A 21,438-nucleotide genomic window follows, 5' to 3' on the forward strand; every position below is an offset into this window, starting at 1 on the left:
TGTCGATATGGGTTTTTCACCCGGCCCACGAGGGCGCGGTTTTCCTGTATAGTAAGTTGTTGAAGGTCCGGCACGCCCTAGGGCACAGCGGTGTAGGAAGAATAATATATAGTGTAATATCCGCTAAGCAGTGCCGACTTCCGGCTGTCCTTATTTATATGCAAACTGGTAATATGTGACGGACACTCTTTGCTGCATCGACTTCAACCCTAAATCGTGTCCTCAGTTACGAGCCCCGACGGTGCTCCGATGATGACCTTGACTTTCAAGCCGAGGTTCATGACGCTGGCTGGGACATATTTTGGGAGAGTTATGCTCAGCTTAAACAGGGACAAGAACCAGACCGACAACACGGTTGATGCTGCAAAGGTGGCTGTGGCTGAAGTCAAGAATTTCCTGGCTATTGATTGAGCTGCGTACAGTAGTAATCCAGTGTAGGCTTGCTGCCCCAGCAACAAGTGAAGCAATAAAAAATTGACTTTGGTCCAGATTTACCCAAGATGGCCAGCCCATAACTTGGGGAGCTTGGGACCCCTCGACGGAGCCACAGTTACATAATATTGCCCATAGATTATGGGCAAAAGCTATCGTCACCTGTAGGATTCGAACCTACGCTCCCGAAGGAACTGCCTAGAAAGCTAACTGTTGATTAGCAGGGCAGCGCGTTAACCACTCCGCCAAAGTGACTGATATTTACGTGTATCACAGCTATGCCCTATATAGCAAAAATATCTGCACCGATCTATGTCCCACCTCATCGTTGGAACCTTCGAGCTCGACCGATGAGCTCTGTCCGGTCAAGAAATCATCGATAGCTTATCGTCGACTTAACACATGGAGTTCAGCCTGACGCCGCAATATCCGCTCCTGACTGATGCCCTCATTTCTGCCATTTGCACCATCATGGCTTTCCAGTCCTTGGCGTCAAACATCGGGCAAGTGGTTGGTCAAGGTGGCCGTCATCCCGAGCCAGTGTCAGCCAAAAGCAACTTTCGTCCGGGATTCCGATGTGCGGCGCCATGATGCAGTGACCAGAGTTTGGCATCTGAGCGAATGCGCTGATGGACAATCCCACAACCGGCATCGCAATGATCGCACACATTTGGGGAGCTAAGCCCTGATGCGCGTGCATCGGCTTGCCGTATACGGACGGGATCTTCCAGCCTCTGATACAAGGTCCTACTAAGCCCAATGAAAATAGACCTGAGAGTAGCGGATATGGAATAAAGGCTCCATGCAAGCCATTTAGTTGTCCTCAGTTCGCGGGGTGCGATAAACACCAGATCGAATCCCTAAACCACTATCTGATCGCTCACGCCGCCATGGATACCAGCCCAAACGCTCCGCAGTATGACGCGCCTTACCTTCTCTTCAAAGTCGAAACAATAAATTTCATTTCCGCGTGCGGCTGCAGCAGAAGGAGAATCGCGAAGTCGTCAAACTGATCCTGACCGGCCTTCGCGATGGGAGCTTCCTCACAAACACCGTGGTGGCTGGCAAGCCTCTGTCCCTCCAACGCTCCAAAATGGTTAAGCGCCCGGTTGGCGGCGTCTACTTCTATGCCTCCGGCGTCCGGAATCAACCCCTGCTGGGGAGTAGTCACCGAGACAGCCAAGGTCAACGAGCTCGGCAAAGTCTGACAACAAGATTTGCGCAATCTGGAAGCTCTCGGGAAGCTCGTTTCTTGACAGACCATGGCACGCGCCTCGCGCACCATCGTCCGTATCACAGCCACCGTAAGGGCAAATCTACCACCCCATCGCTGGAGGAGACACCAGTTCTCGAGCAACCCGACCTGATGTCTCTGCCCGCTGACTTGAACAACCACTGGCGTGCCGTGAGTGCGGTCATGCGGAAAGCAGTTGACGGCAACTGGCACGATGAACCGACGAAGTCCGCCCGATGCGTCTCAGAGTGGTCAACAATCGAGCAGGCACCTGCAAAAGCGCCTTTCTCTACATCCATCACAAGGCGTATACAATGATAAACGGCGGAGGCGCCCTATACCGCTACCTCCTCAAACTGGCCCAGGAGGCCGAGACGACCTTGGAAGCTCTCAAGCGGGTTACCGGGGCTATCTTCCTTGAAACCCTCACCTACTTCGTTCTCTTCCAGGATTTCGGACTCGATATTCTTCATAGACATGGGCTTCAATACAGGGAGGCACAAAACGGTCTCGACTGAGCAGTATGTCGCGCTGACGGGACCCATGGTGATCCTCCTTCCTGTCTTTCATCGCTAGGTCAATCTCATCTTTCCCTGGCATGCAGGACGGAAGTACCGTCACCATACTTTGGCCGAGATTTCACACAAACCCAGGCTGGAAACATGCAAGAAGAGTAATGGGATCGAAGGTTTGATTCATGATCTCAAGTATGCTTTTAGCTCGAAGTGGTATCTAGCAACCAACTAATTAAATGTCATGCACGCCCTAGGGCACAGCGGTGTAGGAATAATAATAATTAAATGTCATTTGATGTCGCCCACTCACTGCTCACGCGGGGTGGACTGGCCCGGAAACTTAAGAACTGGTGCAGAAGAAGACAGGCGAGTAAGATTCGGGCTAAACTTCTGACGAGAGCCAGTGGTACAAGCATGGCAATAAGTCTCATGAAATGCAGTGGAATACCTAGACGGTCTGACTAGCAAAGAGATATCTATCTACTCAGCTCAGTAATGCAGCCGTTCACCACAGAGTATGCAATTCCTTCCCTTTCTTTCGACGCCGGAACTCCATAACAAAACGTTGTGCAATAGGGAACCGGCGGCAAGTCGTACTCCTAACCTGTCAATTACACGCGCAAATCACTTGCGGTGATGTCCCCCCTGCCTTGGTTGACTCCCGTACGCCCTTCTGCCCTGGGACTTCTTGTCCCTGCTCATCCCGGCCGCCAGGGTGATGTCGACCCTGGGTGGCGTAGAGAATCCGAAGCTCTGTGACCGTGGTTAGTCTGCGTTCCGTGGCAAGCGCCTGTAGTTTTGCAGCATTCTTTCTTACCTTGGCCACCTTGACCAGGTCAAGCTTGTGGATATCAAAGACACTCCGGAGGCTGTGGGAGGCGTAGGCATGGATGTAAGAACGGTACCCGTCCTTGGCGCTCTGGTTCAAGTAGTAGTTGCTCCCAATGAGCTTTTCGAGCTGGGACTGCACGTTGAGGATCTTGTTCTTGGGGAAGTCGTACTCGACCACCGGCACCTTGGCGGCCTTGAGATGGGCCAGGAAGCCAAGCTCGCTCGGCTGCAAGAACAGCAGGGAGCGGCCCTTGGAGTTGTTGCCTCTTGCCGTCCGGCCGACCCGGTGGATGTAATCTCGGGGGTCATCTGGCGGGTCGAACTGGACGATCCAGTCCACTGCTGGGATATCGAGGCCACGGGCAGCCACGTCGGTGCATATCAGCGTGCCCTGCTTGGCGTTGCAGAACTCGAAAAACGTGTTGGTTCTCTTTTGCTGCTTCTGCTTGCCATGGAGGTCGAGCACCTGCAGATCAATATACTGGAGAAGCTCACTGTAGTACTTGACCGAGTTGCAGGAAGAGAAGAAGACAATGATCTTCTTCTTGGCCATCTTCTTCAGGAACGAGAAGAGCAGGAGGAAGCGCTTATCGGCGTCGACGACCACGTATCCCTGGTCTAGGCCTTCGACCGTGCTGAACTGTTTCTCTTCGTCAACGTTGATGTAGAGCGGCCCGGGACGGAGCGAGATCCTGGCGAGATCCTCGACCTTTGTCGTCTGGGTGGCGGAAAACAGCATGGTTTGACGCTCGTCCTTGGGCAGGATCTTGACGATCTGGCGCATCTCGTCTTCGAACCCGATCTCCAATATCCGGTCAGCCTCGTCAATGATCAGGGACTTGAGATTCTTGAAGACGAAAGGGGTGTTCTGGAGATCTGCGGCACGTCCTGTAAGTCTTGGTCAAGCAAACGTGGGAGGGGCTGACCAAACTCACGATCAAGCAGGCGGCCGGGCGTGGCAATGAGAAGGTTGACTCCCTTTCCCAGCTTCTCGGCCTCAGCTCTTCGGTTTGCTCCTCCGATAACCACCCCGTCTAGCCAGTCAGTCAGTGCCAATTCCAAGGCGGTGCGTCACAAGCGTGAAAGGCAGGCACAAATTGTACGTACAGGTTTGTGAGTGGTTTTTCATCAGCTCTCTCGCAACGCCAAAGATCTGCAGAGCTAGCTCGCGCGTGGGTGTGACAACGATAGCGCCGGTGCCGTTCCGCGGCTTGAACCGCAACGAACTGAGCATCTCGATAGCCGGGATGAGGAAGGCAAGCGTCTTTCCCGAACCTGTCTTGGCTGCCCCCAGCACGTCCTTGCCTGCGAGAAGGGGGGGGATGCCTCGCCGTTGAATCTCGGTCATCTTGGTGAAACCCATTTCCTCAATCGCCTTCATGGTTTTTTCGGAAAGATTGAGCTCGGAGAATGACTGGGCGCCGGTCGACAAGGGCGGAGCGAGAAGTGAGCCGTTGTCCGTTGGGAGATCTTCCAATTCCGCCAACCCGTCCTGTGTCTTGGGACTGTCTTTGTCTTGTTGCGCCTCCTCGTCCTCAAAATCTTTGTCCTCCGAGCCGTGCTCCTCCGAGCGGTCATCTTCAGCTTCGGACTCCTTGTCGTCGATCTCTTGGCCGCTATCGCTGCTACTGTCGCTTTCAGCGTCGCTCACTTCCGGGGTTGGGTCTCTCTTTAGCTTTTTAGCGTTCGAAGGGGCCGCGGCAAGGGACTCAGATTTTGAACCCTTGCCATCCTTGAATTTCCTCTTCTTGCTGAGATCGGCGGCCATCGTGGATGATTGTGTCGGTTGCTGTGTCGGAATGCGAATGCGCCAGCGGATTTTTTTTCGAGCTTGCTTGCTTATCGGGCGGCTGATAAGGCGGCGGTTGGAACTAGGGTGGAGGCGGGACTGAGATGGCCTGTTGGTCTTGGCGGGCAAAAGGTGTGTAGTTCCGGCAAAATGTTATTCCGTTTTCCGGTGGGGCTGTCCTCTCCGTTTTCCGGCCCGGGCCGCGGCGACCCGACTGGAGCCGAAACGGCCAGCAACAACCTCGACTGCAGTCAACTGCCGCCAACATCTTTCAACGACGCGAAGGGACGGGCCCAGGTCTTCAACTGCCCTGGAAAGCAATGTTCTCGAACCGCCCCGAGCTCTCTGAAACGGACACTTAGAGCTAGGCACTTCAAATCACTACCCTACTGTGGCGACGCGTCCATCAACTGCCGAATCTGAGCCCGTTGAAGGGAATGAGGACTGCAAGCCTAATAAGGCTTGGCGGGTTCCGCTGCTCGTGTCCTGACCCGAATCCCGCGAGTCCTTCGCTGATTACCATTCCCGCCCTCTCGATGTTACATTCCCAACCACATGCCCTAGGCTTACCGGAGTCAATCTTCGCCATCATGTCGCAGAGGCGCGTTCCTCTTGGGGGTCCTTGAACCCACGGTCCGGGTTTGTTGTGGTGCCAATCAATTTCCTGCCGTCCCCGACGTTCCCGCAAGTGGTCAGCTCAACTTCTTTGAGAAGCTGCCTTGCCTGATGTGGTATCGATGCACCTCCCGCCGCGTAGGCAGCCCTCATCCCCGGACTATTCGGCTGGTCATTTCCGACCCTCTGAGCCGGGTCCGGCTCCGCGCTCGCTTCCTCCCGCAGCCGGAAGCGATGCCATGATGCGCAGCCAGAGCCATCCAACCTGACGACGCTGCGTCTGCATCCGTCTCTTACGATTCCTGCTCATATGCCAATAGCTAAAAATAGCATGATATCAGGTTGACTTCACTTCATGGTTCTATCATGGCTTTCGCGATTCTTTTACTGTTGAACGGCTACTCGGGGCTTCTTGTTGCCGGATGAAGAACGTGAGGGTGGTTTGGCCTCCGGTGAGCGGTTCCGCCAAAAGATACTCCTTGTCAAGAGGTTCACCATGAAACACAGCCCGGCGCTCTTACGGTTGGTGGCAGATCGTCATGAGGGAGGTTCTCTCGATGCCTCCTCGCCCTCCAATTCTTGGGTCGGGAGCTCCAGCATGACAAGCCCCTTCTCCAAACTTCGGCGGTATTTGGTCCTCTGAGGCACGGACACGGCTCAACCCGAGCCATGTAGTATCGTGGGCGTCACGGGCTGCGCTTCATTGGCAGAGGGTCGGATGGCAAGGCAGCATGAAGCTGCATACCAGCCCTGCCCGAGGAGAATGTCCAGGGCCAGCCGTCATCCATTCCTTGGTGACTCCGAAGTCCTCCCTTCCAGCGTGCGATCCGGCGTTACTTCCACTTGGAGAAGGATGAGGCAAGTCGAAGTGCCTCGGCTTATGGCAATCTACGGGCCGTGCTAGCACGGCATCTGGTGATGACCCAGGAGGGAAGGTGGAAGCGGAGGAAATTACATAAAAGGACAGTGATTGTCTGCTCCGCCAGGTTTCCAACAGTAGCTGTAGCAACGACTGAACAGGCCAAAGTACAAAAATCAGCATCCCTCTTCATCAAACACGACGACGACGATGAAGCTCGTTACCCTTCTCACCTTCCTCCTCGGCACCGCCACGGCTCTTGAGTCGGCCGGACTCCACCGACGCGCAGAGCGTCCAACCAAGCGGGCCTTGAGGGTTAAGATCAGCACGCCAACGCTGCAGCAATCCAAGGCCTCGCTCGTCAAAGTGTCGGGGCTGGAACAGCGCAGCGGGAGCGTTCAAACCCCTAAGAACCTGCCCAGGCAGTCCGAACCCGAAGCCGGCAACTTCTTTGAGTGCACCAAGTCGGTAAGGGCGTTTCCTGCTTGAACGAAAACCCCAGCAACCCACCTCTACTGCGCTCCTCCATGGAGAGAGAGACTGACTGACGTGTTTGCACCGGGGCAGAACCCAAGCCTGTCCACAGCCGACTGCAAGGCCATCGTCAGCCAATTGCTGTCCACCGACGGGGCGTTCATCATTGCGGCCAACTCGTGCCTTGTCTTTGAGTTGGGGACGTGCCAGGGCTTCTTCTGCTCGGTGTGTGAGGAGCTAACTACCTCGACCCTGTTCATCGGCAGCCAGCTCGACACGGTCGACGCGCTGTGTGTCGAGAACGGACAGGCTGGCACCATTGTGGGTGACGAGGCGCCGCAGTGGGACGCCGGCTTCACGTATGCCGGAGCGGGCCTCCCCACGTTTGATATTTGCTGAGAGGGCAGAGGGCGCTGCACTTGGAGCACGGCTACCCTGCTGGTGCTTGGTTGGTTGGCCATTGACGTGGACGAAGTGCGTGTCGACGGATATATGAGGGCACGAGGGCCGAGACGATTGGGGATACGTCAACAATAGCATTCGATGACTCTTTTCTCCCAGCTGCCCCCAATGAACTGCTCTTGAAATCATCAGTGGCTCATGAGGTCCCGAGTGGCTCAAGTGCCCTCGGTTTAGAGTATGGCTTGGGTGTTCAGGTCGACGTTCAGAGGTTGATGGTACGGACTGAACTGGGTTTCGGTATCCCCCTTTCTCTCCCTATAGGTTCTCATCATACTGGAGTCTTGTGCTGCAAAGCTGGGGCAGTGGAACGAAATGAGATCCATCCTTTGCTGCTTGGCTGCCGGACGGGGCGTCCCGACGGTTGACAATTCCACCCCCACTCCCACTCTTCCAAAACAAAGAAATACCACCAGAGCCTCTGTTGGTCACATGAGCTCAAGGCTCGCTCGACCGGCTTGGCATTTGTCGAGGTTGACGCCTGACGGAGAAATGGAGTTCGGAACGACTGTCGAGACTCTTGATTCGTTGCACGCTTCCGCGGCTAACATTAACATTCAGGTGCTTTCCGATTTCAGCCGGCAATGCGCACACTCAGCGCTGGCGAGGTGGAAGGCAAGTTCGTGCAGGTCTCCAACTTCATTTCAACTAGGAATATCAGTGGGGAAAATCTGATGATTGAACACGAACCGTCAGTGTAGCGGATAAATACCAGGTAAGTAAAAGTGAGGAAAAGGCTGTCGTCGGCTGGCTTTTGCCCGAGGATGAGGTGGCGGTCTGAGTTGCCCTGACTGGAAAGTGAAAAGCGAAAAAAAACCATCGCATCACGCCGGCATTGCATCTCCGGCACCCCACTGTTTGGGTTCAGGCTCGGGTCCGCATGGGTGTGTCAGGCGTGAGAGTTTCGGGCCTGGAACTGTTGGCCTGGAAGGAGATGGGACCCACCACATCTTGGTGCGGCGGGGATGAGCCCTGTTGACCTCTTGGCCCGCGAGCCTTGGGAGCTTCCTTCTGCCCTGAGAATCCCGATGCGATGTCCGTGGATGATACTGTACTGTCCGGAGTACAATTCGTCTTCTGCTGCAGCACGACCATCCGCTCGCCTTATTAGCCGTCAATTGACGATTTCCTGCTTGAATCTCACTTTCCCCCTCCGTTAACTGTGCCTTACACACCGAGCACGGCAAGGTGCAGGGTGACGTCGCAGCCGGGAAAGAGCGACCTCCACACCTTCAGGACCAGCGCCCCGTCATCGTCCCCACGAATAGCTCACGCGATCAGCCGCCCGGACTCGCCCGCCTAGTCAGCTCTAACAACATTTGCACACCCTTCAAGATCCAATCAAGCTGCTACATGTCTCGCTCACCCAGCTTGTCCTCTTCGGCCTCCAGATCGTTGCTGCAACGGCAATTGCTTAGCAGAGATGGCTCCAAAGATTAACGGCGTCGGCATCATGCCCGAGGACACGCGCATCTGCGTCGTCATGGTGGGACTGCCCGCCCGGGGCAAGAGTTACATTGCTCAGAGAGGTGAGGAGACTTTGCAGTTTGCGCTCCGCCGTGTACTGACCAGAACTTCGTCATGCTCAGCCCAGCGGTACCTCAAGTGGCTCTCCATCCCGGCAGCGACCTTCAACGTGGGCAACTACCGCCGCGAGAACGCGCCCCATCCCTCGGCCGACTTCTTCGACACTAACAATGCCGAGGGCGAGCGCAAGCGCCGCGCCGCCGCCGAGGCCGCCGTGTCAGACATGCTCAAGTGGTTCAAGAGCGGCGGCGTCGTGGGCATCCTCGATGCAACCAACAGCACAAAAGAACGCAGGAGATGGGTGCTCGAGCGGGTCGCCAGCAAGGGGATTGAGGTGCTCTTTGTCGAGTCCAGGTGCGACGACGAGAACCTCATCATGGCCAACATCCGCGACGTTAAGACCACCTCCCCCGACTACGTCGGCCAGGACCCGGAAAAAGCCGCCTTAGACTTCCGCGAGCGCATCCGCAATTACGAGAAGGTGTACAAGTCGATCAACGACGATGGCGACGAGGATCACTTGACGTACCTCAAGATCATGAACGTCGGCAAAAAGGTCTTCATCAACCGCATCCAGGACTACCTGCAGAGCCGCGTCGTCTATTTCCTCATGAACTTGCACATCCGCCCGCGTTCCGTCTGGCTGTCTCGGGTAAGTACAATGCCACTGGCATTCCAAAATTTCCGTCCAACAGCTAATTCTTCTCCAGCACGGAGAGTCTATGCTCAACCTGGAAGGGCGCATTGGCGGCGATGCACCGCTCTCGCATCGCGGGGAAGAGTATGCACTCAAGCTCCCCGAACTCGTTCGGGAATCCGTTGGTGTAAGTGGCCGCCCGCCAAAGTCGTCGTTCCCGTGCGCCAAGGCGGGACTTGACTTAACACGCAATGTGGCGTTCGCCTGCATCGGCTCAACTAACGCCGGGAACAGAGCGACCGACCATTAACGGTCTGGACCTCGACCCTAAAACGAACCATCGCGACAGCCCGCCACCTGCCGAAGCACTACAACCAACTCCAATGGAAAGCCCTCGACGAGCTCGACGCCGGCGTATGTGACGGCATGACCTACCAAGAGATCGCGGACCAGTACCCCGAAGATTTTCAGGCGCGCGACGAGGACAAGTACAACTACCGGTACCGCGGCGGCGAGAGCTACCGTGACGTCGTCATCCGCCTCGAGCCCATCATCATGGAACTCGAGCGCAGTGAGGACATTCTCATCATCTCGCACCAGGCCGTCATCCGCTGCATCTACGCCTACTTTATGCAAAAGACCCAAGAGGAAAGCCCCTGGGTGCCCGTGCCGCTGCACACCCTCATCAAGCTGACGCCCCGCGCCTACGGCACCGAAATGCAGACCTACCGCGCCAATATCAAGGCCGTCAGCACCTGGCGCGGCAAGGGCAGCACCGCTAAGCACGAGGACCCCGCCCCAGAGGGCGGCATTTGAGCGAGCCCGTTTCAAAACACGAAGGGTTTGGCCTTTCAGTACGGGTTATCGGGAATTGGATTCTTGTTTTAGCACTACCTTATTTAGACGTCGGGTTGGGGTCGTTCTTTTGCGTACATCCAGCGGATCGGTTGAGGATCAGCGAATCCAGCGCACTGCATACATTACATTACCTTACCGTACCTTTCCAAAAGGAAGACGGGCATGGGCACGACAGCAGTTTCCGAGGCGGGCAACTACTTATTCCAAGTGTCTGGCGTTTTTACGGTTAAGGCGCCCGGCGCTTGTTGGTCTGGCATTGGGGCCTGGGACCCTTCGCGCTCTCAAATAATTAAGATAAACAAGTGGACGGAAATGGGTTATTAAAAGCAATGGCAAAAGGGGAAAAGAAGCGGCTCTTCGGGTTGCAGCACCGAGATTCCTGTACGAAATCAACAGGGTTCTCCAGGAAGCATCCCACATATCACAGTGTTATGGCTGAAATGGCAGGCCTTTTTATGGATGGGCAGCATGCTTCAGGATTCGAGCTTCCCCTACCTCGGGCCCCCAAAAAAGGACTGGCTGCTCTCTACCTCTATCCAAATATAGCTAAGTTTCTTTCGTGAGTTGTCTGAGGGAAACAGACACTCAGAGAGGTTTCAGAGCATCGACGGCAAGGCTTGCATGCCACATACACTTCAACTGCGGGTTGGGGGCGACGGGGCCTGAGCCATGCCCATTTCAGTTCCAAGCCATAACATGGCCAAACAAGCTGAACGCCAATAACAGACACGAATGTCCGGCTGAGCGAGATCGGGTACGCTCTAAGAGACATCTTTCGAGTCAAGCAGATCGGGCCATTTGCACCAGCTAAGACCAGAAAGTAAGACCACGAAGAAGATGCCATTTCAGTCCAGATTTCAAGCTAACACACAGTTATCCCCCTCTAGCATCGATCCAGATCGACAGATCATACAGATATTTCTCTGAACCCGCCGCCTTCACCGCAAATGTTGTCCTTAAAAGCATGAAACACAGCGAGATCCGATGGCAGTGCGGCGAAGCAGCCCAATACACGCTCAGTAGTGCTGCCGAGGAATGAACTGCATCTTGGCCTGGCCAACGTCAAAGACAACCAAGGCGTTCTGCATAAACGCATCGCCCAGAATGTAGGGACCGGATCCTCCATCCGTAATGGCAGTCATACAGAGCCCAGTCATCGGATCTACCAACGCCCGGTAGAGCAAGTCGACAGGGCTGATGTTGAACTTGACGCCATCCATCAGCAAAGCCACCTGCGGGACCGTGGCGTCGCACGACGTGAAATACCCGCCGTACATCCACATGTAAACGGCGGGCGGGTCGAAGGCTGCGTTGATGGCATCCGCCAGGTCTGCGCAGGAAGAACATGGTCAGCTTTGCGGCCCGATGGCCGGGAGACCCCAAGGGCGAATGCACTTACACGATGGAAGATAGTTGAGCGTCGTTCCGCTGTCAACAATGTACGGGATTTTCTTGGTATTCGTCGTCTGGTCAAAGTACCAGCCGTCGGGAATCACAGTGTAGAAGGAGTACTGCGAAGCCGTTTCAGGGAGGGCGATGATGTCGGTCTGTCACGTCGTCAGTTAGCTGGTTCGGTGCCCAACAGCCACAACAACTCACAATGATCATGTCCAAGGTGGCACTCCTGCTCATGTCCACACCGCTGACTGGAGCGATTCCGCCAAAGGCGAGCATGCCGGTGGATGCATTGCGATCAATGGCAATGCTGAAGACGGGATCGACAAGGCCCTGGTTCACCATGCTAGTGAAAAGAGGCGAGTACTGGATTTGGTTGCCGAGGTCGTGATCCGTGCTGCCGCCGAGGTAGGCATTGGTGAGAGAAGGGAACGCAAGGCCCAAAAGGCCGCTGGTGTAGTTGTTGCCGTACCAGTACGTGGTGCTCGCCAGGCAGACTTGCTGCTTCTTGACCGTGACGTTGCCGATGGAGACGTCCATGAAGCCCATGGGACCAGTCACAATCTCACCGTCACCATACTGAATGAACATGTGCGTCTCCGGATCCGTCAGACCATATTGGAACTGCTCAGGGTACGTTCCGCCAAAGCCACACGTCTCCCGGGGGAGGCGCTCGCCCGAGTAGTCGATGCAGTGGAAGTCCTTCTGGACGGCCCAGGTATCCGAGCTTCCGGTGTCGATTATGAGAGCCATGGGGTGCTGATTGAAACGAGCCTCGATGGCATACTGGGTGCCATATGCAGACGTCGACGAGATGTTTTCATAGCCGAAGCCTCCAACGAGGCGCTGGTGGGCACCGAGAACGGCCGCGGCAGACCTGGGGTTGGTTTTTCTACCGTGGCCTGACTGCACCGGGTGCAACTGCTGGACATGCTGGCTTGCCTTGGTAACCTTCCTCGAGGACCATGAATTGGTGGTTTTGGGAATTCTGTAGGTGATGCCGGGCGGCGCTTCTTTCAGCGCTTCAGCATGGCGTTGGGTGATTGCCGCGGTCACCGCAGAGGCTGCGGCGACGGCAAAGCAGAGAACTGATGCAGTGTTGACCATCTTGAACTGACCTCAACTGCACGATCTCGGAAGGGTAGGATTGTTGTGGGATCGCGGAATGTGGCCAGCAATGTCGCTGACACTTGGAATGAGTGATTACGGAGAGACTGAGGCGAAAACAAGTGGCAGGAGTCCTGAGTTGCGGGAGAACGGAGAGCAGAAAGTCTACCTGGAGAGTGGACTCCGAAGATTTCAAGGGAATTTGTAAAGTACAGGATCAAGTGAAAGTGCGTGGGGCAAAACGATGTGCGAGGGTGCTACCAAGTTCAAGTTAAGTACAACCGTCATTTGAAGTGCCGAGGGGAAGGAAGGAAGGTCCTTCTTGACCTGATGTTTTCTTGAGAACCGAAGTACCCGACTTTCACTGGAACAGGCAACAGCCCGCTAGCATACGTCCGTTGTGTCGCAAAGGGAAAGTACAAAGCAGTTTGCAGCAGATTTCTGAGTCACACGATCAAATGCTCACAGCGGAGGGCAGTTTCTGAAACAGAGCACCGATAGGTTGATGAAGTTGAATATTTCGTCAGATTTTCTCCACTCGCAGGTCTCTTGACTAACCTCCCGTTGTGCACCCTGAGCTTGCCATGTTTGTTGCTAGGGCTCCGACTTTGGCTGGAACGAGGGGCTAATAAATAAAGAATCGGACATCCGTCAACCGCTTCCACCAAAAGTCGGTTGCCAGTAGTAAATGGAAGAGAGCCGAATTCATCCTCTGATATGAAATTTTCTGTCTGAAAAACCCATGATCGTTGGAGCGGTGTTTGAAGGTAGTCTAGGTGACCTCAAACCAAAACTTATATAACTTATGTGGTGCCCCTTTTCTTGCAATCGTTCTCCCCCCTGCCGATTGAGTCAGCTCAATTTGACGGTCAGGGGGTAGGCCGAAACACTTCAGATCCCAACTCAAGACCCGAAGTAAAAGGTCGGTAAAACTCCTGATCCCCCTCGATTCAGCAGTCACACGGCAATGGGAAGACACTGATGCAGAAATCGGTTAAACTACTGCTTGGTTACAAGTGACACCTGGTATCACAACAAGTGTCGCCTTAGGCTCCCTGCAGCAAAACAAATCTGGCAGGTTGTCTCAGATTGGATCCAGGTGTGGTCTTAGACGCCCTGCTGCGTCTTAATTTGCTATGCTTCAACTCCAAGAGCTCAATTCAAGCATCCTACTTGCTTAAATTCAAACAGAATGGATCCCTCCAAGACACCATCAGCCTTCGGCGCTAATAAGAGCCATTGAGTCTTCCGCTTCTCATCCTGCCGTTGGCGATTCGGGAAGTCTTGTACTTCCTTCCTCAAGCTAGCGTCTGATGTACCTGCTGCCAAGCCAGCAGTCAAAGACACTAGAGTTGTTTGTTCGTAGAGATCAGGCGTGTGACTTGAAGACCCGATATTTGTCAGATCCTGCACTTCTGTGGAAGTGTCACTCATGTAAGTACGCAAGACCTACGTAGTACCATTTGTCCCCGACTGCGATGAGCCTCCTTCATGTCGGGGCACTAGCTGGTTCCAGGTAATCAAGACCTATGCTCCATTCCAGCGCCTTCAATATCAGAATCTTGGATGGCAGTAGCCGTCCTCTTCATCTTGAGCAACAGGAGGGCGGAACAAGCGTTGCACGAGAAGCGAGACCACTAAACAACAGCTTTCCCAGGCTATTAGCCTGCATCCCAATCCCAGTAATGCGAGCTCAACTTTCTTCTCATCTGGTCAGGCTTCTCGACTCCAAAGAATGCGTCAAGGACGATGCTGTTCCTCTCCGCTTCAACCAGAGCACACAATGGGACGAGCGTGGATGGGGACATCTACGGCAAGTTGCGTGCATGACGAACTGCAATATGTCACGTGCCAGAAAGCACGGACTCTCAACCGGTCAATTCAGTCACGTGACCAGAATGTGTGCTCGGGCCTTTCACACACCGCCTGACCATCCTGTCACCTTGCACCAATTTCTCGATTCGTGTGTTTTAGACTCGGAACTGCATGCAAATTGCAAGGCTGGCAACCGACTCCAAGCCACTACAAAGTTTTCGCGTACTTGGTGTCGCTGGCAGCATCTTCACTTTGGTTGTCGCTCCTGCACATTGCGATTGCGATTCACCCCCAGGAATAGTGCGGCGACTGTTCTTTGTGACGTTCTCTGCGTTCTTTATCGTCACGATTGGTAGGTCCTAGACCCGGCCCCTCACAGCGCGGGCATTTTGTCCGTGACTGACGCCAGATGGACATGCGAGTGACATGGTCGTGTTGTCAAGGGATTTGTACTGACGGTGATAAGGATACCAGTCTTGCGTTGCTGCTTACCTTATTTTGTTCTTGCGCCCACTATATCGTGTGCCCTTGAGCGATTCGATTTCGCAGCCCTGCAACTCTCAACACAGACCGCTTCGCCAAAGTTCAGGTTGCGATCTGCAAGTGCAACTCAGAAATGGCGAACCCAGCGCCCGACATCAATTCAATTTTGAAGATGCTTGGTGGTGAGGACTAAACGGTTTGGCCTGATTCCCTGACGAGCCGCGAACTAACTTTCAATTTGGTCAGATGCATCCCAGCGACCGGCGACTTCGACGCCTACTCAGGCCCACCCTGGCGTCCCCGCGACAACCCCCGGCATGCCCATGCCCGCAGGCTATGCACCCCCGGGACAAAACCCGTATCCGCCACAACCGGCTCCGTACCAGCCGGCTCCCGCCTACCCTTACCCGCAGCCGGCGGCGAGCGGCAGCATCGATCTCAGCGCGATCCGCCCCGTCAACTCGGGCACAGTTCAACTCGCCGACGCCATCGCCAAGGCAAAGGCCTTCGCCGCGGAGAAGGGCGTGGCTCCATATGACCGGCAGACTGCACCTTACCCTGATCCCCGCCAGTCCGATTCGAGGCACTACCCGCGCGCCCGATCCAAGAGCCCGAGAGGACGGGATTCATTCCGCGACAGCGTCAACCCCTATCGGGACGAGAGGCGTGCTGAGCATGGCACGCAGGATCGTGGTTACGGACGCGACCGCTCCTACTCTCCTGCCCGCGGTCGCCAGGGCTTCTCCCCTCGCGGTGCTCAGAGTGGTGGCCGGGATCGGTCTCCGTTGCGTGGCAAGGACGACAATTCTGAGACGATTGAGGTCGAGGCGAGCTTGGTTGGACTCATCATCGGCCGTCAAGGCGAGAACTTGCGGCGGGTTGAGAGTGAGAGCCGCTGCCGGATTCAGTTCATTCCCCCGACTGGTCAGAGCGACCAAATGCGGCTCTGCAGGATCACCGGTCCCCGGTTACAGCGCGAGCAGGCGAAAGAGATGATCAACCACATCATCCATGACAGCGGCATGCGCGGCGGTCCCCCGGGTGGCGGCGACCGTGGCCGCGATGGTGGCCGCGGTCCCGCCCCTCCCCCCGTTCCCAAGGAAGGCGAGGACAGTTTGCAGATCATGGTCCCCGATAGAACCGTGGGCTTGATCATCGGCCGTGGTGGGGAGACGATCCGTGACCTTCAGGAACGGAGCGGTTGTCACATCAACATTGTGAGCGAGAATAAGAGCGTCAACGGCCTTCGCCCTGTCAACCTTATCGGCACTCCTGCTGCAGCCCGGCATGCCAAGGAACTGATTCTCGAGATTGTGGATAGCGACAGCAGGAATGGGAACAACCCAGCTAATGCGCGCGGGGCTCGGAACGACAACTACGGTGGCGGCGGCCATGGCGGCGGCGGCCAAGACAAGGTCAACGATTCCATCTACGTTCCTTCGGATGCTGTCGGCATGATCATCGGCAAAGGCGGCGAAACAATCCGCGAGATGCAGAATATGACCGGATGCAAGATCAATGTGTCGCAATCGTCAGGCCCTGGTGAGGTTGAGCGCGAGATTGGCCTTGTGGGCACGCGGGATTCGATCGAGATGGCCAAGCGCGCCATAGAGGACAAAGTTGACGCTGCGGTATGTCTATCAGCTGGTCGGACCTGTTTGGCATGGGTGTGACTGATAAGTTTGCAGAGGCAGAAGTCTGCCGGCGGCGGTGGACGTGGCCGTGGCCCGCCCCGTGACTATGACAACCCCAGCTATGGTCAGCCTTCTAACACAAGCAGCGGCCCTACGAACATACCATCCGGTGGTGCAGCTCCAGCTGCGGCCGGCGCAGGCGGACAGGCTGATCCGTATGCCATATGTGAGCATGCCCTGGTCGCCAACCCCGCTCATCCCAACGCTAACTCGTGATGATAGACGGCGGCTACGAAAATTACATTGCACTTTGGTGGCAATCCCAGCTTGCTGCTCAACAGGCTCAAGGTCAAGGTGGTGCCCCGCCGCCCGGGACTTCGTGAAGTCGCCATTGCCCCAGGCTCGCTGTTGTTGATGCGCCCGCTCGACTCGTTGATGCGTCTGATGCGTCTTGACCCTGCCGTCGTCATTCTCGATTGCTGGACTTGACGTTCCGCCTTGACTCTGCATGACGACACCTTACATGATACCAGGGCATGGCATATCTTGAGATTCGTCCGGCCTATTGCAACCTCCAGCGTCTTCGGACTTTTACATGATTGTACCGGTACCCGCGCGCTGTTTTCTTTTTCTTTTTTCTTTTTTTTTTTTCATCTGCGGCTTATATCGGTGGATTTGCGGCATCTACCTCGGACTCTATCAAACATCACTGCATCGTCGTCGACCCATGGATGCGTCGACTTGGATCCGGATTGCCCAGCGCCATGTCACACGGCACAACTTGAGCAGGGCTGGTATTGGCCGCTTGATCGAACTACGATGCAAATGCGCTTGCCTCGCCTCTGGGGGTATTGACGACTACAAGGTGGGCCATGTCTCGCTTTTTTGATGCACTTGACGGCGTGCCTCAACCAACCATTTCAAGGAATTTCGAGCCCTGCTGAATCTGCCAAACGACTCTTACATCACCATTGATCTCTGCGCCGCTCACATAGCCTCTTATGGCCTCTTCAAGGATGCTTTCGCCCTCGCCTCTGCGGTCATGGTCTCTTTGCGGCTGCGCATTATTGGACATTCACTGCAATTGATGACTGGCCATTCTGTGCCCGGTATGACATGAGGTTCTGAAACTGTTCTACAGGATCATGACAACCACCTGAATCTGGCCCAGGCTTTCGTTCATTGGCCGGAAGCGATCAGAATGCGGGTTTGACTGCACATCATCTGGTTCTTCCTCTGGACACCAGAACAGGTATATTCGGCCCCAACGTTGATGCTCACCGTCTGATACGTTCGGTCTCTGCTGTGGTCAATCTGGGACTTGAGGAGCTGGGTGCTACCTGGTGATGGACACCAGGCATTGTGTACAATATGACAATCGGGTAGCATTGGGACGGTAGTCAAGTTGACCATTTCTTAGTCTCCGTGTTAACTCGAGACCACACTCGATAGTCTGTTGGGCATCAGAATATGCACACGAGCTCCCGGTGCCTTGTTTGCCTCAATGACTTGGACTGCTGCTACATGATGGGCTCAGTACATCGGCAGCGTTGTCGGGGCGTGCTGAGAGCAACTGTTACTCCGTGCCACCGGACGGTATCCGACTCCGTCGGTTGAATGTAAGACGCCGGGGGGCTGTTGAGCTGGACTTCGCCGCTTTCATCCCAACAAGCTGGATGCCTTTCAAGAAGTGCCTCGGCTCAGCCGCTGCAAGCCATCGGGCCGGGTACCCACCATCCACCCCCTCCGGCGCCATTTGTAATCGCTTTCAAGGTCAGTTGAGTAATCCTCTACGAATAGGTATTCTTGCAATAAGGCAATTATCTCCTTCCGTCCATTGTGTTGCCAAGACTCCCGGCTATCCCTATTATGCCAGCAGGCAGCCAAAAGGTGTTCGGAGATTTCTCATCTTGGACCCTGTCATGCCTTGGCGGGCAGACGCTACCGGCGGGTGGGGATGACGCTACTGGTGCCAGCCTCGCTCACAGCGGGACGTCGTGCGCAGGTGTATAAAGGAGGGTGGCCCAGCACTTCAGGCTCTCGAGGGGCTAATGTCTAATGGTCTGAGGAGCGGCGAATATCAGATCACAACGATGGCGTCCAACTCAGCGACATCGCCGAAAGGGAGCGGGCCACTCGGCTCCATGACACGGCTCTCGCCTTGTGTCTACATTTACCGACCGCCGACGCCCTCCCAAGCGACGTCACACCCAGAAACGGACTCAACAACCCAAAAGCCCACCCCAAAGCTGATTGTCCTCGCCGCATGGATGGGCGCCCGCGACGCCCACATCGCAAAGTATCTCGCGCCGTACCAAGCCCTCTTCCCCACCGCCCCGATCCTCCTCCTGCGCTCCGAGCCGTGGCACTTCCTCCGCCCGGGCGGCATCGCGCGCGAACTCGCTCCCGCCGTCGCCTTTGTCCGCTCCATCTTCCCAGAGCTCTCGCTAGGCGACGCCCCCGCCGCCACCACAAAACGGCTACAAACAACCAACGGGCAGAAGCGACAGCCGCAGCTGCTCCTGCAAGCCTGGTCCAACGGCGGGACGACCTGCCTGCATTATCTCCGCCTCGCCCTCCTCCAGTCCACTACCACCAGCAGCACGGCCACCGTAACCCCGAGCCTACCCCCTTACACCCTTGTCCTGGACTCGACGCCGGGCACTTTTACCTACCGCACCAGCTACCGCGCCTTCACGGCCGGCCTAGAGCGCCCCTTGAAGTGGCTCATCGCGCCGCTGATGCACATGCTCTGCGCATGGTTCGCGTTCCTGTACTCCCTTCGAGTGGTCGACGGTCCGCTGGTGAGGGTGGCGCGCGGGCTGAATGATGAGGAGACCTTAAGAAGGGGGGTGGAGGTGAGGAGGACGTATGTGTATGGCGACCGGGACCTGTTGGTGGACTATGCGGATGTGGAAAGGCATGCGGAGGAGGCGAGTACGAAAGGGTTTGATGTGAGGAGGGAGAGGTTTGAGGGCGGGGAGCATGTCGCACTTGCTAGGGCTGATCCGGAGCGATATTGGCGGGTTGTGAGGGAGACGTGGGAGGGGGTCAGGGTGGAGTAGGGAAAGGGGGGTGGAAGGGGGTTGGAGTTGGGCTAGATGTTAGAGATATTCGGGGAGCGACAATTGGATGGCCAGACTCTTTAGCAGTGTATGTTGGAACCCCAGGAGTCGTACAGCGCGTCGAATGTTGAACTGGTGTTCGTACTTGGCTGATATCTTGCTTCATATCTATACCCAACTTGGACTCGGACATGGGGTCGTGTTTCTGCGCCAACAGCCATGTGCCCGCCTCCATGTGATGCTGATGCCACATTATCATTATCGTTACTCGTCTCGTCATGACCTCGTGATATGAACGTCCGGACATGCCCTGCGGCAAAGCCTCTCCTGCGCGTTATACTGAACCAAAAATGCCCGCCTTAATGGCCCCCTCCTGGGACAGAAGTACGCATACTTCGGATCCAAACCGGCGCAGGCAGTCGCAGAATACGCTAGCGCAAACTTCCTACCCGCTCGTTGTGTCTTTGTACATGTATCGCAATCCCCAACGACGACTAGACCGCCGTTATCCAAGATGTTGTGTGTGCGTGTGTGTATGATATAAGTGTATCCCGTGTCGACTTGAAATGTGTGCGCCGCTGGGGGGAGGTCAACGGGGATGCGAGAGTGAAACCAACGGCTCTCGGCTCGGATTCGACTGGAAGAGACGACCTGAGAGGCAGCAGGCGGTGCTCATGAGATGCGCTGCTTCTTGTTCTTGTGCTTGCCGCTCCCTTGATCCAAGTCAGCGGCTTCCTTCGTCTTGCCGCTCTCGTCGCCACCACCCCAGCCCGCGGCGGGAAACCTCGAGAGCGCCTCGACTGCGTCGTCCGTACCGCCATGGTAGCCCTCGTCGGCCTCGAGCTCGGCCGCGCACGCGTCGCACTCCTGGTCGTGCTCCTTCTCGTCCACCAGCGCGCCCTCCTTGCACATGCCGAACGACCCGTTGTTCTTGGCCTCGAGGCAGCTGAGCTCCTGCGTGAGCTCGTCCCACGTGAAGTCGTCTTTGCAGTGCGGGCACGTTCCCTTGAAGACGACGAGCCGACACATGGCGGCGGGGCGGGCTTGTTAGGCTCCGATGGCCCTCGCCCGTCGCTTGCCGGCTGGATGGATGAAGACGAAGAGGGAGCGGACGACGTGCCGAGCGGATTAGAGGTAGGCGCGCGGGAGGCCAAGACTCGTTCGAGCGCAAATTCGCGGACGGCCCCAATCCGCGACCAGGATCGCAATTGACGTTGGTATTATTTTTGCAAGCTGGAGAAGAAACGACAGCCAATGTCAGCAAGAAAAGGCCTGGCTACCTCGGGGCGGAAGTTCGTCCGGACTGGGTGAGGGGGAAGGGTGACCTGGAGCCCACTGCCTCTTCAGAGCGGCGAGAAAGGGAACCCACTCCACAACAAGGTGGACATGGCAACCCACTGAACCCAGGCTATGCTAGCGGATGGAGAGGGGATGTGATGGCCTGGTGGGGGCCTGGAACGGCGACACTGTCACCGGGAGCAACCCACCTCCACCTGACCGTCGTTCTTTGGCCAGTTGTCCCTCCACTGTGAGGGTTTCGCGTTGCAGTCGTGAAGATGCAAAGGCGCGATCGCAGAGATGAGCGTAGGTGATCTAGATACTATCGCAGGCCGAGAGCGGCCAAGATGGTTCTTGGCGTTTCAATGCCGATTTTTTGTCAGTGTGATTGTTGTGCCAACGAGCGGCAAGCGCTAACTCTGCGACGCATC

General features: G+C 56.0%; 10 protein-coding genes and 1 non-coding gene across 11 annotated transcripts; 7 read left to right on the forward strand and 4 right to left on the reverse strand.

Moving 5' to 3' along the window:
* Nucleotides 1-588: 588 nt before the first annotated feature.
* On the reverse strand, nucleotides 589-687 carry N657DRAFT_t135. Its single transcript has one exon. It is a non-coding gene; the product is annotated as a tRNA-Ser (tRNA).
* Nucleotides 688-1,525: 838 nt separating this feature from the next.
* N657DRAFT_636586 (uncharacterized protein) lies at nucleotides 1,526-2,184 on the forward strand (the record flags this gene model as incomplete). Its single annotated transcript, XM_062791440.1, has 2 exons — nucleotides 1,526-1,736; nucleotides 1,895-2,184. The coding sequence occupies 2 exons, from the start codon at nucleotides 1,526-1,528 to the stop codon at nucleotides 2,182-2,184; spliced, it is 501 nt and encodes a 166-aa protein (XP_062644107.1).
* A 411-nt stretch (nucleotides 2,185-2,595) lies between these two features.
* On the reverse strand, nucleotides 2,596-4,875 carry N657DRAFT_649108 (DEAD-domain-containing protein). Its single transcript, XM_062793657.1, has 4 exons — nucleotides 4,120-4,875; nucleotides 3,948-4,046; nucleotides 2,999-3,888; nucleotides 2,596-2,934 (listed from the first exon to the last, which is right to left on the reverse strand). Exons 1-4 carry the CDS (start codon nucleotides 4,778-4,780, stop codon nucleotides 2,806-2,808), a joined length of 1,779 nt encoding a protein of 592 aa, XP_062644108.1. The 5' UTR covers nucleotides 4,781-4,875; the 3' UTR covers nucleotides 2,596-2,805.
* Nucleotides 4,876-6,485: 1,610 nt separating this feature from the next.
* N657DRAFT_579904 (uncharacterized protein) lies at nucleotides 6,486-7,148 on the forward strand (the record flags this gene model as incomplete). Its single annotated transcript, XM_062789425.1, has 2 exons — nucleotides 6,486-6,671; nucleotides 6,813-7,148. The coding sequence occupies 2 exons, from the start codon at nucleotides 6,486-6,488 to the stop codon at nucleotides 7,146-7,148; spliced, it is 522 nt and encodes a 173-aa protein (XP_062644109.1).
* Nucleotides 7,149-7,366: 218 nt separating this feature from the next.
* Nucleotides 7,367-7,977, forward strand: N657DRAFT_158907 (uncharacterized protein). Its single transcript, XM_062786008.1, has one exon. It carries the CDS (start codon nucleotides 7,524-7,526, stop codon nucleotides 7,881-7,883), a length of 360 nt encoding a protein of 119 aa, XP_062644110.1. The 5' UTR covers nucleotides 7,367-7,523; the 3' UTR covers nucleotides 7,884-7,977.
* Nucleotides 7,978-8,631: 654 nt separating this feature from the next.
* On the forward strand, nucleotides 8,632-10,188 carry N657DRAFT_580039 (bifunctional 6-phosphofructo-2-kinase/fructose-2,6-bisphosphate 2-phosphatase; the record flags this gene model as incomplete). The annotated part of the gene is made up of 4 exons (XM_062789433.1): nucleotides 8,632-8,737; nucleotides 8,798-9,387; nucleotides 9,446-9,559; nucleotides 9,667-10,188. The coding sequence occupies 4 exons, from the start codon at nucleotides 8,632-8,634 to the stop codon at nucleotides 10,186-10,188; spliced, it is 1,332 nt and encodes a 443-aa protein (XP_062644111.1).
* A 470-nt stretch (nucleotides 10,189-10,658) lies between these two features.
* Nucleotides 10,659-11,160, reverse strand: N657DRAFT_158985 (uncharacterized protein). Its single transcript, XM_062786009.1, has one exon. It carries the CDS (start codon nucleotides 11,072-11,074, stop codon nucleotides 10,763-10,765), a length of 312 nt encoding a protein of 103 aa, XP_062644112.1. The 5' UTR covers nucleotides 11,075-11,160; the 3' UTR covers nucleotides 10,659-10,762.
* N657DRAFT_649112 (acid protease) lies at nucleotides 11,114-13,067 on the reverse strand. The gene is made up of 3 exons (XM_062793658.1): nucleotides 11,830-13,067; nucleotides 11,630-11,777; nucleotides 11,114-11,560 (listed from the first exon to the last, which is right to left on the reverse strand). Exons 1-3 carry the CDS (start codon nucleotides 12,730-12,732, stop codon nucleotides 11,247-11,249), a joined length of 1,365 nt encoding a protein of 454 aa, XP_062644113.1. The 5' UTR covers nucleotides 12,733-13,067; the 3' UTR covers nucleotides 11,114-11,246.
* A 1,966-nt stretch (nucleotides 13,068-15,033) lies between these two features.
* Nucleotides 15,034-17,153, forward strand: N657DRAFT_159113 (uncharacterized protein). Its single transcript, XM_062786011.1, has 4 exons — nucleotides 15,034-15,212; nucleotides 15,277-16,661; nucleotides 16,719-16,890; nucleotides 16,947-17,153. Exons 1-4 carry the CDS (start codon nucleotides 15,164-15,166, stop codon nucleotides 17,045-17,047), a joined length of 1,707 nt encoding a protein of 568 aa, XP_062644114.1. The 5' UTR covers nucleotides 15,034-15,163; the 3' UTR covers nucleotides 17,048-17,153.
* On the forward strand, nucleotides 17,154-17,698 carry N657DRAFT_159033 (uncharacterized protein). Its single transcript, XM_062786010.1, has one exon. It carries the CDS (start codon nucleotides 17,260-17,262, stop codon nucleotides 17,551-17,553), a length of 294 nt encoding a protein of 97 aa, XP_062644115.1. The 5' UTR covers nucleotides 17,154-17,259; the 3' UTR covers nucleotides 17,554-17,698.
* Nucleotides 17,699-18,442: 744 nt separating this feature from the next.
* N657DRAFT_666165 (uncharacterized protein) lies at nucleotides 18,443-21,290 on the forward strand. Its single transcript, XM_062795325.1, has 3 exons — nucleotides 18,443-19,725; nucleotides 20,458-20,775; nucleotides 20,995-21,290. Exons 1-3 carry the CDS (start codon nucleotides 18,716-18,718, stop codon nucleotides 21,038-21,040), a joined length of 1,374 nt encoding a protein of 457 aa, XP_062644116.1. The 5' UTR covers nucleotides 18,443-18,715; the 3' UTR covers nucleotides 21,041-21,290.
* Nucleotides 21,291-21,438: the final 148 nt, after the last annotated feature.

This window comes from Parathielavia appendiculata, assembly GCF_033297405.1.
Source record: "Parathielavia appendiculata strain CBS 731.68 unplaced genomic scaffold N657scaffold_17, whole genome shotgun sequence".
Lineage (NCBI taxonomy): Eukaryota > Fungi > Ascomycota > Sordariomycetes > Sordariales > Chaetomiaceae > Parathielavia > Parathielavia appendiculata.